The sequence below is a fragment of the Centruroides vittatus genome, unplaced genomic scaffold (genome assembly GCF_030686945.1).
Source record: "Centruroides vittatus isolate TY-2023 unplaced genomic scaffold, ASM3068694v2 contig_361, whole genome shotgun sequence".
Classification (NCBI taxonomy): Eukaryota; Metazoa; Arthropoda; class Arachnida; order Scorpiones; family Buthidae; genus Centruroides; species Centruroides vittatus.
The window spans coordinates 1,110,840-1,126,714 of NW_027122185.1; the positions used below are offsets into that span (position 1 = coordinate 1,110,840).

General features: G+C 26.9%; 1 protein-coding gene across 2 annotated transcripts in view; it reads left to right on the top strand.

Annotated features, from left to right (window-relative positions):
• The window catches only part of LOC136975010 (monocarboxylate transporter 10-like), an 88,749-nt gene extending 75,551 nt beyond the window's left edge, over nucleotides 1-13,198 (top strand). For both annotated transcript variants that reach the window (XM_067269998.1, XM_067269997.1), the window contains exons 2-5: nucleotides 9,147-9,480; nucleotides 10,503-10,785; nucleotides 11,400-11,781; nucleotides 11,857-13,198. In XM_067269998.1, the coding sequence (XP_067126099.1) occupies nucleotides 9,147-9,480; nucleotides 10,503-10,785; nucleotides 11,400-11,781; nucleotides 11,857-12,473 (1,616 nt within the window). In that variant the 3' untranslated portion in view covers nucleotides 12,474-13,198. The remainder of the gene's footprint in view (nucleotides 1-9,146; nucleotides 9,481-10,502; nucleotides 10,786-11,399; nucleotides 11,782-11,856) is intronic.
• The last annotated feature ends 2,677 nt before the right edge of the window (nucleotides 13,199-15,875 follow it).

Genomic DNA, 15,875 nt, shown 5'->3' on the forward strand with positions numbered 1-15,875 from the left:
AAATGCTTTAAAATAAGAGTCTAGACCTTCGAAGACTTATGTAAAAGTTAATCTTAAATTCGAAATATGATACAGTAAAACCTGCGTAAACCGGAATCGAATACTTTTTCCGGTTTGGCATGTTTCCGTTTTAAACAGATTTTTCTTTCTAACACAGAAAACTTCTCCATTCCAAAGAATTTTTTCCGTTTACGAAGGTTTCAAGTTCCGTTTTGGACAGGTTTCACTGTATTTACATTAAGTTTTATGTGAATATTTTAAGCTATAGTTAAATAAACAATTTTAAATGATACACAATTACAAGCTGTATACGATTTAATATAAATTGATAATGTGATAGGCCTATATTATATTAAATTTAAATTTATGTTAATTAATTTCGGATATATAATTCATATTTTAATTATAAACTTAGAATTTATAGTATTTACTATAATATTTGATATCTAGTATGATTTAATTACTAGCCTAGAGACCTATAATCTATGCTCTGAATACTTATATGTGGATTTGTAATGTAATTTTTTTAATTATAAAGATTAAATCTATTAATTATAACACTTAAATATTACTTTGGTGATGAATATCCTACTTAATTGCAAAGATTATAATTTAGTCGCGTAGATTTAAATGCCACTTCATAGCAATTTAAGAAGGCATCTTCCATGCTGAAGAGTAGAACAATTACTCTATGTCAATCCATCAAATTCCATGATATTGTTGTAAAGATGACTAAAAAACATCAGTCAAGCTTACGTAATTGAACAATCGTGTATAATTTAAAGAATATAAACTCTTAGCTACATAATTACAGTAAAACTTGTCCAAAACGGAACCCGAATAAAACGGAAACATGCCTAAACGATCTAACTAAGCGATTTTCTATGTTAAAAATGCCCTGTTCGAAACGGAAATCTGCCAAAAGCGGGAGAAATATTCGGTACCGTACGATTCCGACTTACGCAGGTTTTACTTTACATAAGATTTAGCAGTAAAAAGACCCTTTTTTTAAATAAAGTATAAGAAAATAAGCTGCACTTCGACGTTCGGGAGATGCTAAAATTGACATAAGCGTGAATAGTTTAATGTTAAAGTATAAGCTTGAATTTAAGTATAAATGTAATTATTTATTAAATTATTCACTTTAATTGTAATCCACGAATAAAAGCAATGTTTCGAATAATTATAAATCTAAATTAATAATAATTTACGGTGAATAAAACGTGGATAATATGAAAAATTAACGAAAATATACGGATTCTTTATTAAGTTCTACACTGATAGAAGAGGTAATTAAAATTCCTTTTTTTTCTAATTATTTCATTCGAATAATACCGAAACATTTCTTATTTAAATGAATATTTTAATAACTTTTCTCAATTGAAAATTATTTTTTAAATTGTTATTAAAAATAATTAATTATTTATTTTAAAATGTAAAAACAAAATGTATAAATATTTATTTATCCTAAAATTCACATTCATTATAATAAAATGTTTAAAATAATATTGATTTATTATTTAAAAGATAATTACAAATAAATTTTAAATTAATAAATACAATTTAATTATATTTAACAATGTATTTACATAATTAGAATTTCTTAATAAAAAATTAGAAGAGAATTAGAGAATAAAATAGATAATAATTCAGTTTAGTGACGTTCGTGGCATCCTCAGAAAATTTCCAGGGATGAGGGGAAGCTTGGAGACAAATACATTTTTATTTAATTATTTAATTTCTAGGGTTTTTCCCCCACAAGTAAATTATAGAATACAGTAATTTATCAATGAAAAACACATACATAACGTATATAAATGTACAATATAAAGGACAAAAGAATTTTTACTGGATCCCAATGGGTAGTGCTACGTTTGTCTCCTCTGAGGGACGTTTATAACGTGTTAATATTTAAAATGGGAAAGAAATTACTATAAAATTAAAATTATTTAGAACTAGAAAGCTTTTATTACATATTAAAAGTAAACTTTAGAGTATTGATAAGGATAAAATGAAGCTTATTTCACCGAAATGATAGGCGTATCCAAGTAATAGAGTTGTTAAGACCTACTCTTTGAAAATTTATTCGATTGTCTCAACGGGATATTCTGTTTAAAAATTACTTTAATGTTGGTAGATAAATCAGAAAGGGTCAAACATATACTCCACTAATATTTTATAATGAAATTCAAGTAAAGAAAGGGGTGCATGTGATTACATACACGAAGATCCGGTACTGTGTATCGAGTATAGAAATTGTTAGATTAACAGTAACGGTGTCACATGGCAACATCAACATTAATAAACGGATAGAATAACTCTAATCTGAAACCTTAGGATATATATAATATTGTACTTTGATCACATACATTATAATGTATCCTATCTTGACAGGAAGTGAAAGATGCGACTAACGGCTGAATTAGATAAAATGCCTAATAGGAAAATAGCTAGGAGATTGCAGTGTTATTTAATATTCTACTGAGGGAATTTGCACTTTATATATTTCGAATCTTGATCAAATTAGTTATAAAGGGTGTAGGCTCTTGATACCAAGTGTATTTAAACTTTAGATTTATTAAAATTGAATATATTTCTATTGAATTTATATATACGAGTAATTTGTTGTCTTCGAATCGAAGATATTTAATATATAATTGAATTTACTATTTAAACATTTATATTTTGAACAAGCCTAATCAAATTTTGTGGTGATTTTATAGACTAGGCCTACATCTGTACACTTTTTTACTGTATTTATTTCTATACTTCGCTTAATAATTTAATTCTATATCTTAAAATAATAGCTATAAAATAATTGAGTAAATACGAAATTTTATGTAATTTAATTGGATTGTTAACAAAAATTATAAATATTTAATTTAATTCTTTTTTAATAGATTAAATTAAGATATAAAATATATGTTTAAACAACTATATTTTGCATTATGTCCAATTTTCTCGTTTGTTTGTTTGTCTGTCCGCAATTTTTTGAAAAATTAATAGAATTAAACTTGTTTCTGCCCTGTTTAAGCCATGTATGTATTTGTTAGGTCCATAAAATATAAGCTATTATATTATATATATTAACACCATAACCTATTAAAACTATAATCTATAATCAAATGTAATCCAAAATATACAGTTTCTACGATTATATAAGCCACAAATTACTGTTTTAATATATATATATATATAATTATACTCACAATTTAAAGTAGAGCTGTGTAATCTGAGTTTTTAACAAAAATATTTAAATTATAAAATAAATTTTTAAAAATATTACAAGCTATTTTAAAGTAATTTAAAGAATTTATTCGTCTTTTTCTTATACAGAGAAACAATTTAAAATGTATTATAAGTTATTAGCTCTTAATATATTTAACAGAGCATATTAATAAATAAATCGGAGTAAAATTTATTTATTAAAAAATTATAATAAAATGAGTCTCCATTGCTTTAAAAATCTAGATATAAAAATCTTTACGTGCGTTAAGTTGAATAAATTTACAAAATATCTGTAACAAACAGCTTGAATTATTAATCTATAATGTTACTAAGCTCTGTTTTCTCTTTATTTTTAGCGTGTTACTAACTTTCAAAAGCCATCAATTTACTTGTAATAGATATTAAAAAAACTAAAGTATATTTTTAAATTATAAAATAAAGAAAAATGTGTAAATAATATATTAAACCTAACCAAATAATAGAAAATTTAGCACAATATTGAATTTTCATCACCGGCGATGACTTGTAAGGAGAGAAATTATAATGAATAATTTATTATTTAATTACATTTAAAATAATATACAAAACACTTTTTTTTTTGTTGATTTCTTGCTTTTTATATGGGCTAATAAAATAGAATTTCTGTCCATTACTAGTTTTATTATTTCATACTTACATGTTACTTCTACCTTCAATTCATATACTATACTTTTACTTTCTTGGCTGGAAAGTATGGCCACCTGTCAAACAATGACTCCCCCTCCTAGATTTTTACATTTTTGGACTCGAGGGGAACCTTGAAACGTCGAGAAATGAAGAGAAATTTACGGATTTTTTCTGCGTGTGTGGATGTTATAGCGTGTACTTGTGTGAGGGACACAATTTTGTTTACCCTCTTTGAAACTTAATAACTCCTGTGCTTTTTGTCGAAAATTTCTGAAATTTTGCAGAGAGATTTCTGTATTAGGGGCGTTGATGCTATCAAATTTTGGTGATTAAAGATCGAGGGGAAGGGGAGATAGAGAGGGTGGCGTGTCATATCTCGCGAGGGGTCGGACTTAATGAAGATTTTATTCGTTATTAGCATTTACAATTGTGTTTTATATGCATATATAAAATTCATCTTCACCCTTAAAATCAAGCTCACGCAACTCGTTGATGGAATGTTTTTAAAAAGCAAAGAAAATTGATGCTTGAAGTGATTGAAGCAATTGTTACTTTATGATATGAAATATTAATATCATAAATTAATATCTTATATAATTTAAGTAGTGATTTATTAAAGTAGTTTAATGTATCATAAAGTTTATTATTGGGCTGAAAAATGCATTCATAGCGTAAAGAAAAAGCATATTAATAGTAGGCCTAAATCTTTGTTTTAATTAACAATAGCTGTGAGTATAGAAATAATAATAAAAATTTATTTATAAAAAATTAATTAGTGTGATGCGGATGCTGAAGATTTAGTTACAATAATTACTCATCAATTTGTAAATGAAGAAATAATAATTTCTTAGAGTCTAATGACTGGGTAATGAACCAGCAGAAACAAACAAAATTGTCTGAAAATGAATGTTAAAGAGAAGATTTTTAAATACGTGACGATAAGATTAGTGGGTCGAAGAACCACCCCAAAATTCAAGAAATATTCTAATTGCTATAAGGGCATCATTAGGCTGAATGCTGACACCATTGGGGCGTCAGTTGGGGTGAGGTATAATGACAAAGCCTGCAGGTGTTGCTCGCTTCACGTGTGTGTGTGTGTTAGACGTTTTGAATCTCCCGAAATGGGACGAGCAAGTTTTTTTTATTTATTTTTTTATCTTCTTTCATTCTTTGCTATAATAGTTGGCGTTTGTGGGCGATGTCCTATTTCTGCGATTGTGTTTTTTTAATGTATAGGCTATAGAAGTTCTTTGGAGGATCGATCATCCGTATAAAAAAATACAAAATAAAAAAAAATATATATATATATATAATGAATTGAACTAATATCCTCTTACACAATCAATTTTTAATAACCTTGTAGCATCTTCGAATCTCATTAATTTCTTTTTATCAAACGCAAATTTAACACCGGTTCTGTTAATAACCATAAGTTTATTGCATATAAAGTTACTGATTCATTTTATACCTCATAAAATACTAATGAATGACAAAACAAGCGTGTTTTAACCTTTTAGTATCAGGTAGCATTTCTCCATTACCCTTATATAACGCTGTTATCGAGCAAGTTCATAAGTTTTGCAATTTAATGAAATTACTCATTTATTTGTTAATTAATTATTATTATTATATGCTTTAATGCCCTGTTTTTTTTTTGTTATTATATTTTAAAATATTTAATACAAAGCTTTAGCTGAAGAAAAAAATAAAGTAAAATAAATTAATGTCCTTTAACATATGGTAATTGAGATAAGGAAATAACTAGCATATTTATTGTGACAATGTATCATTAACTGCCTTCTATGAATTAGAGTCTAATGATGAATAATCTAAATATAGAAATTAGATGAATTATAATATAAAAATTGAATCTAAATATATAAATTTTTACAAAAAATCCGGGCCATAATTTTATTTTGTTTTTAACGTTAATTTATAGCAAAGGCCTGTTATTTATTATATAAATATAAGCTCTTTAATGGGTTTAAAACTTAAATTACTAGAATATTAAAGTGTTAAATTATAATTCGAACTGTTAAAGTGTTAATTTATTCTCTTATTTTATAATTATAGATATAAGAAAAGTTATTTGATCCCTATCAAATGTTAAAAAAAGTGATTGCATAAATACAGTAGCTAATATTATACTCTCCCTGTTTATTTGCATATAATATTCATTAGCCTAACTGTTACAGACTTGTTAAACAATATTATTAGTTTAGAATCGGTATGCGGCATGGATTACAATTTACACATGAATGATAGCACCAATAGCGATTCATAATAAAGCAGACAGAAATATGTCATATCTGCAGTGTAATTATACAAATGACAACGTTACTCTTCTCACATTAATTCATCCTCCTCCCAAATTACATTTCTTTATAAATATATTATAATTACTTAGAAAAATATTTATTAGAATTTTAGGAATTTTAATTATAAATTTCTTTGGATGTAAAATTTTTACATATTTTTAAAATAAAAACAATTGAATAACGGTTAGAAAAGTCATTAAGGTCACCCCGAAACCTTTCGTAGAAGGTGTGAACGCACTCCACCCGTTACATATGAAGAAATTTATCATATATGTGCATAAAATTCCATAAATAGCTCTTAAAAAATTGATATTTTATAATATACAATGCATTGTATGCCTGTATTATATATATACATTCTATCTTACATTCTATATGAATGAATATCTTTAGTTAGCTGTGTAACACCCTGAGGGTCTTGCAACGGACTTTTATTTCATTTCGCAAGATGTAGCACCTCACAGGTGGTAAATAAACAGGTTTATGTATATCATAATATATCATGTTCACCGTCCGATATACATAACATATGTGGTTTTTTTTTATAGAATTAACGTACATTGATTTTCGGTAGTTTGATAGAGAAAAAACATAAATAAACAAGATGTTTGACCGTTTAATGCCTTGTTTTAAAACTATTCTGATAACACCTGATATCTTTAGAAACATGCTTTAAATGTTAAACAGAATTTCGGACTATGCAGCCATCTAATAATAAGTTAATTATTTACAGATTTGCATATAAAATAATTCCTAAAATGTTTTAAATTATGTTGACGTACAGTTAATTAACGTTTAAAAGACTAAAAAGAAGTCATTTTTATTTCCATTTTTTTTTTTCTCTCTAATTCTCTCGTTAAAACATAAATAAATAAATAAATAAAATATGCAATTAAATTGCCTAGGTTGCACACTCTTGTTTAATGACGTACGGTGCTATTATCTTATCACACTTCTTTTTAAAATTATAAGTTCGGATCGTTCTTAAGTTGTCAACGAAAAATAAATATTTATAAACTTGTTTTGAATAACGTAAAAAACATTTTTTTTCCTATATATAAAAACTTTGTTCTTAAAAATGTATATATATATATATATATTCTTGTCAAAATTTGATGAATAATCAATATTCTAATTATTAAGTAAAAGGTGTAATTTGATTCTTTATATATATATATTATATTTTTTTTTAGAATGATATCGAAGAGATTTATGCCAAATTTTTCTTTTCATTATTATTATTATTATATTTTTTGAAGGGTGCATCGTTATATCTCGTTTATTGCTTTTGTCTTAATGAACAGTATAAAGTTGGCTTGTCATTGGATAGAAGTGAGCAGGGTATGTTTACAGCAAAGGATCTATATCGCCAAATCTTATCAGCCACACCCCTTTCTGACCACCTCTTCGAGACAGCAGAAAGATTTACAGCCAATTGAGATCGTAAAAACTGAGTTGACTGGCTTCTACACAGATCGGATTTATAATGATCAAGCTCCCGATGGAAAAGATCTTATATGAGTATGAGGTTTGCCATTATAATTTAGGAGGCGTTTGAGAGTACTCAATTTTTACTGGATTTAGAATGGAACAATTAGCGACTACTTGTGATTCAGCGCAAACGTATTCGTGTATATATATATATAAATTAGAGAAAATTCGAACCGTAAGAGAGGGAGGAGTGTATAACTTTCGTCTCTTGTTAAATCTTTATTTTCTATTTTTAAATAAACTTTTAATCAAAATAATTTACAAAGCGATTAACAACTCCATTCTTAACTATAATCCCCACCTACATGTTGGAAATCAGGACAGTTACAATTATCAAAAGGCTGCAATGTAGGTGTCGAAGTTAAATCATGAGTCAGATTAATCACATAGAGAGAAAGAATCAGGCCTCGAGGGACAAAGAGATTGTACAGATCTACTAGATGTGCTAGAAGTGTTTATTTGTATCTATGTCGGAACGACTAGCTTTGGGATATAGAAGTTGTAACACACTAATTATCAAGAAAAATCAATATTTTTGCTAGAAATTCGGATACTGGAAAGGAAGAAGAATAAACTTTTTACAAATGGCTAATAATAAAAATAACATATAGACCTAGTTTATGGATGAAATGAAGACAGATTTGACTATTGAATGATGGAAAAAAATGGAAGGATTTTTCTCTTTTATTTCTAAAGAAATCTGATGTTGAAGTTTAAATCGAAATCGATGTCGAAAAATCCAACATTTGTAATCTTAAATTATATCAAAAATGTTTACATATTATTGATCCTGTCAGAATATCAATATCAAGTGAAATTTTAAGATGTAATTTATCATACTGAATAAGAACTATAGATTAGAGAATTTATTTATATATATATATATAATAAATAATAATAAGAGGAAGGGAATTACACATTAATAATATTCTTTATTGATTAATCATCTTCGGTATAAAGTTATTTATTACATGTAGACATTTAAATGGATAGCCCCACATCGAAAACTTAAATTAAATCAGTTTAATTAGTTTTGTTTTTTAATTGTAAATCGATTTAAAAGCTTGTTTTCTTTTAATTATTCTTTTAAATAAATAAAAATTACTATTTTGTATGCAGAAGTTTATATAGAAAAGTATTATAAATTTTGAATATAATTTAAGGTAAAATATGGCTTTAAAATAGTTGAATAATAAATTTTTAGCGTGGGTATGGCCTATAGGTAAGTAACGAGTAACATATACAAGGTCTATGACATTAATATTTATGAAGCATCCTCAAAAATGACCTATTTTGTAAGCTTCATACGATAACATCTAAGGAATACATAAAAGTTCTTCGTGAATCTTCCAAGGAGATAATGAAAATTAAATTAATTTCTTCTTAATTTATTCAAGAAAAAATCGAAATTTACTTGTTGAATTTTTTTTATATTTTCCCTAGTATCGTTAGGAGCAATGTCAACTTCAGTAACATTATTCCTTTCACCTGTGATTATTGCCGTTTGTCGAAGGAAGAGTACTAGATTACTGGCAGTTTTAGGAGGTTTAGTAACGACACTTGGGTATCTTTTCACCTCCTTTGCTTCACAGTTTCATCAACTTTACTTCAGTTACGGTATCGTAGTAGGATGTGGAGTCAGCATGGTAAGAGATACTTCCACAATTATGGTTGGACAATATTTCAAAAGGAAAAGAGAACTTGTAGAAATTATTGTCTTCGCTGGAATGGGTATCGGAATGGCTCTGATGCCTATATTTGTTACTAGAACTATCAAGTAAGTATTCAGGTAATTTTTCAATAATAAATTCAATGGCATAAAATTTATTTTAAAATGTTTCTCTTAAAGATTAATGTACAAATTCCTCATTTTTTACTCACATTTTTTTTAATATAAATTTCTTTTTTATGTGTAACCATTGTTTAAATGGAAACAAATGCAAATATTACGTGTAATTATGTATTTTTTACGGTGTATTATGGCTCCTATTGTTAAAGATTATGAAGAAGGTTTGAATTTATTAATTCAAAAATTTCATTATATTGTAAATTATATGATAACAAACCAATAATTTTAGTTTATCTTTTATCTCTAACATAGGCCGCTTTTAAGCTTCTTATGGCCGTAAGCTATAACATATAACAGGCTCTTTTTCCTTCAAATAATAATACACGAGGTCTTGTATCTTAAAATATATAGTAAGAGGCCCTAAGCTATAGCTTATTTAGCATTTCTGTAAATCGGGCCTATACTAAGCACTAGATTAGATACTGCATTTATAAGGCATTGTAATATAGACCTATATACAGTACTTAAATTTGTATAAAGTTTATATTTAAATTTACATTTTTACAAATGATAAATGAACGTTGAAATAAATATAATGATGTTTTCTTCCTCAAAAAACGTGTTACTAAAGGAGCATATTCAGCATTTTACGATTGTAAAGATGCCATAATAAAAATCTGTGTTATTTATAAATTCGTTTTCAAAGATGCTTCTGTGACTCAGAAAAATATTTTTCAGCAAATTAGAAGAAGTAGCGGATGTAAAAATTCTTATACATAAAAATAATCAAACCTCTTATTCCTTTTACGAGCCGACAAGAAACTGTTTATAAAGGTTACAATATATAATATTTAAAATATATATATATATAAATAAAATAAAAAAATAAATTTTTCAAATACTCAATAATAAATATAAATTTTTCAATACTAATAATGCTACTTAATGGTATATATACAGTATTTTCTTTTTAAATATTTATAAATTTATTTAACTTATTTTTTAAATAGTTCTATAGGATGGAGACTAGGACTTCAAGCTGTGACGGGCCTAGTATTCGTCACTTTCATACTTGGAATCTTTTATCGACCAGCTTCACTGTATCATCCTCAAAGAAGAGCGATCCTTCACTTAAAAGGATTACAAAAACGCTCCAAGGCAAAAGATAAAAGTTCAAATAAAGAAAGGCCACCATTCTTTGATTTTGGAGTGCTCAAGTCCAGAACTATTCAAATTTTGATGTGTGGAACTTGTTTCGCTGCCTTTGGTATTAACGTACCTATATTCCTGTTAGTAAGTACTTAGATTTTTCTATTAAACTACAGCATTTCAAATTTATTTATTCTATTAAAAATGTATTCCCGTTTCTATCGACGTTGAGTTGATGATGAAGACTCAAAAGCAATTTTTCAAACAAGTTGCACGCAACTATATTTTTTCGAATATAAAACTAAATTTATGTATGTATATATATATATAATATTCTATTCTTTGTCTAAAGTACCTTTTCGAATAAAAAAAGAAAAAAGAATAGAATCTTGATGGAGAAAATAAAGGAGAGACCTACTATTTTGGATAGTTAAAACCACTGTCTGTAAAACTCTTCGACAATCAGATGTGCGGAAAACAATAAACATTTTTATGACTTTTTCTTCTAGTAAGGGTCGTTAAAACTCATCCGAATTTGACGTCACGGAACCAGAGGATTAAAGATCTACTTCCATAATCGGAAATGTTAAAATTTTCAAACAAGTTTCGTCAGTTTTTGTGAAAGATCTTCCATGCAAATTCCGAGTCGTAAAATTCGCTTTGATATATTTAGATGGGAATATATGTATATGTATTAGCAATATAAATTATCCTATGAGACGAATTGTATAATTATTATTTCATTAATTTACTTACAGATCTATCAAGGAGAAAGAGAAGGCATCGATAATCAATCTCTTCTCGTTCTTCAAGCGTTTATTGGACTCGCTGTTATACTGGGAAGTGCCTCTTTTGGGTTCGTTGTTGTTAAAAACAGTGTACAATGTATGATAGCTAGACAATATCTATGCCAAGCTGCTTCTTTTATGGTTGGAGTCTCGTTGTTGGCATTCACGGCATTGGAAGAATATAACGGTTATGTTTTATTTGTATGGATATATGGGCTCTTCTATGGAGGATATCATTACTCGCTAAAGATGTTCACTTTCGAAAAAGTTCGAGCTAGAAATTTTGCAAGAGCATGGGGATTCGTGCAATGGTGTCAAGCATTGCCCAATGTAATTGGTATTCCTTTGACAGGTACAATCTATTTGCAGTTATTTAATTTTTTTTTATTTCTATTTAATTAATTTTTTTATATCTCTCTCTTACCAGGATACTTGAACGAAAAATATGGCTACAAAACTGGTTATTATTTATCATCTGCTCTGACACTTTTAGGTAGCATCACTTTGTTTCTTATCGACGTACATAAATGGAAAGTTCAACAGAGAAAAATGAGTATCTTTACAGATAATGATAGAAGATGCTCAGATTCATGTTATAGCCATCCTCAAAGTCGAAGATCATCGTATCAAGATTCAATGAATGGAAGCAATGCCCAATTAAAACGATTTAATCAAAGAAGTTTTACTTTCAGTAATTATGGCGACATCAAAAAACCAGAATTGACATGTATATCTGAAGAAGTAGTAATGGATAACATCCTGGATGAACTCGATTGCATTACTTCATGCAACAAGGAAGAGAAATTTTTAATGTTGAGTGAATACGAAAATAATCTGAATAAGACTCAAGAAGCCCTCGAAAGACGTACAAAACCCATGAAAAAAGTCAGTGTAGTAACTCCGTTAGAGCAATGCCCAAACTGCCAACGCCAAATTGCCAATCAAGAAGAATGCAAAGATACAGTTTTGGTAAGTTCAGTAAGAAGAGGTCCAAGAGCAGTTTGCAGCGTAGACGTTATTGAGGAAGTCACTACTTCACTTTAGCCATGTTATAAGTATTTCTTCAAAAGAAGAAAATTCTTTATTTTTTTCAATTCACCATCTAAAAACAAAAAAAAAAAATGCCATCAAAAGAAAATATTACGTCTTCCACGACGTTTTTGATTTAATAATCAAAAGTCTTCCTTAGTTTTGAAGACTTCAAATCTAGTCCAAGAACTTATATATGTATGTATATATAAGACTTTTGTTACTGTATAGATTTATTAGGTATTTACATTTTTAGTCTATGGATTCTGTTATTATTGTGCATACGTTACGTATAAATATGCTTAACTTTGTAGAAAAATTCCAGCCACGCGTTGGTTCATACTGTGATGTCTTATTCAATGGACTCGAGAGAATGTAAAATAGTCCATATGATTCATGTTCTATGTATTTTACTGTAGAAAATTGCTGCAGCCATATAGGGCAATATATTTCAGGGTAATGTATTTTTTAGTGTAAGAAAGCCAAAGATGTAGAAGATTGGATTCGAATCATCTTGTATAAGTCTACACTTTGTAAAGTTCGTTATAAAACACTAAAAAAAAAAGAAAAAAATCATTGTTTAATTTATTGTTAAAATGTTTCTCAGAGCTTTTATAGGCCTGATGTTGATTATATAAGCTGAATTATATATATATATATAAACTGTTTTTCTGTCATTTGTTGATTGAAAGAAACGTAGGAGTACTAAAAGTAATGTTGGAAAGTTGAAAAAAAAATTGATTTTTAAAATTATAAATATTTTTTAAAAAAAAAGCCGAATTAATTGTTTTAAAAATCAGTTATAATTTTCAAATTTTAAGGGTTTGACTCCCTAATTGTTAAATCAGTTGGAAAGTTATCGAAAAAATTTGAAAGTGGCAAAATATATTGATGAATTGTTGATGAATTGTTATCGATGAATTGTTGATGTTTAACTAATACGAGAGAAAATCAAAATTAAGCAATTTTTTTAGAAAAAAAAAGGGGAAGTTATGAACTGTTAAAATATTTAAATAAAAATTCTACGATATTGTTAGGATTTTAGCATAAATAAAAGTAGAATTTAAATCAAAATGCTATTTGTTATCTTGTTATTTATCTGATATTTTGTCACTTTCTAAATATTTAAGAAAATATATTTCTATCTTTGCTACATGCGAAATTTTTACTAGAGTATATTATATATGTATACAATATATATATATTAAAAATATATATATATATACATGAGCCTTTTAGTTCTCCATTTCACCGACAGGTGGCGTTAGCAGGCAACGAATGGCCGTCCATTGAGTCAAAGCTAAGTGATTTGTACAAGTATTGTTCACTATTTTCTTTGATGTAGAATAACATTTCTGAAATAAAAAGTTGATCTTGCTATTGTTAATTGCTTTTATTACTTATATAAAAAGTTCTTCGTGCATTTTCTAGATATAAGACAAAGATAATTTCGCTCCAGAGCTTCCTGTGTAGACAAATTACAAATGTTAAAATGGGTTTAGAAAAACATTTGTAATGCTTCTTTCTACCTCTTGTAATAATATAAAACATTTAAAGCCTTTAATATAATAAGGCACTTATTCTTCTTCTTAATGTAGGCGAGTGTTGGCCAATTTAACAGACTTGAAGGATATCAAACCATTATAACCCTTCATTCTAATAATTTTTATAATAAAATTAAGTATAAAAAAATTTAAAAATTTTATTTTTATGAGTCAAAATTATTATTTAAAATGTAAATTTTCTCCTTAACTTTTAAACATAAAATAAATAACTTATTTAAATATATATAATTTAACATAATTAATTATTCAGTATTTTAAAAAGTAATTAATTTTAATCATTTTTAAAAACATATTTAATACTTAATGAATCTCATTAACTATAATTTAAAGTTATTATGCATAATAAAATGAAAGAAAATTATATAAAATTTCTGCAATTTTAGCCTCTCGATAATTTATTAATTAATAAAAAAAAAAGTGTAAAAAATGTTTAGCATGCTACAACTTTATAAAAAAAAATAAATAATTATATGCATCACATGTATTTTCAACTATATTTAGTTTTATTATTATTATTATTATTATCATCATCATCATCATCATCAACAGCGTATACAACACTGTTATTTATAAACACTTTAATTACTAACTCACAACGTTATCTCTTGAAGTTATTATGCATCACACGTTTGAGTGAAGTTCCCAAATTATGGATGCGGCTTACTTGAGACAGAAGCTAAATTTTAAAGAATATGTTAGCTTAAAAATCGTCTCAAATAATTTTAATGCTGTAAAAATATTTTAGTTTTTATCAGTTAATTCGATCAGATTTTTATAAAATAATTTTACCTTCTCGAGTGTTATGTATTAATATATATAACACTAGAAAGTATTGTAGTCGTGTCAAATTTGATCCTCCGGGTTCTTCGAAAATCTCGACGTTTAGAGATCTCTGAACCAAAGCAATAAAAAATAAAAACAAGGAAAAAATTCCGCTGAGGTATTTATGTGTGCTTGTGTTAGTGTTTGTGTTTGTGTATGTGTTTTGGCGTCATTTCGTATAATATCTCAGGATCGGTGTAGAAATTAACAAACTAAATTTGGAATGGTATCTTGTATATAAGGGACATTGATACTAATAAATTTTTGTGGTTAAAGGTCGAGGGAGTGGGAAGATAGAGGCGGTCATGTGCCATATCTGGAGTGGACTGAGACATAATGGAAATTTTACTCGTTATTGGCATTTACAATTTATTTTATTTTATTTTTTTTAAACTTTACTCTAAAAATTAAGCATTTATGTTTGAAAAATATTTATGTTTGAGTGTTTCTCAAACATAAATATTTTTCGCCGGAAAGTTGTGCAACTCTTTGTTAAATCTCTTATTATTATTATTATTATTATTATTCTAGAAAAATGTTCAAGAGATTATTAATTGTTTAAGTTAAAATTACTCGTTAACAGTTGTGATTTTTCTTCTTTTTCTACTCTTTTTGGTTTATAAAGTTGATGAAACCCTATTGAAAATTGTTATTTCGTTACATAATAATTGTTCGATAATTTATGAGAAAATCAAAAATTTTTCCTTGGATATAAAATTTCTGAAATAAGATATCGGGGAAAGTGTTTATGAATTAAAAATATACATTTTAAATTAATAAATTAATTTTATTTTTAATTATATCCGAGTAAATACGGTATTTATTCAACTTGTCCTTTTTCTAGAGGTTATAGTCCCCTGGATCCCTAGTGTTATATAGTCATAGAACACTAACATAGTACAGATAATGTTTTAATATATATACATACAACTAATTATTGAAGTAAACTTCATATGTTAAAGGATATACAGGTAAATAAAAAATAAATGTTATATTTACGTTAGTATTTATATATTGATAAAAACGAAGC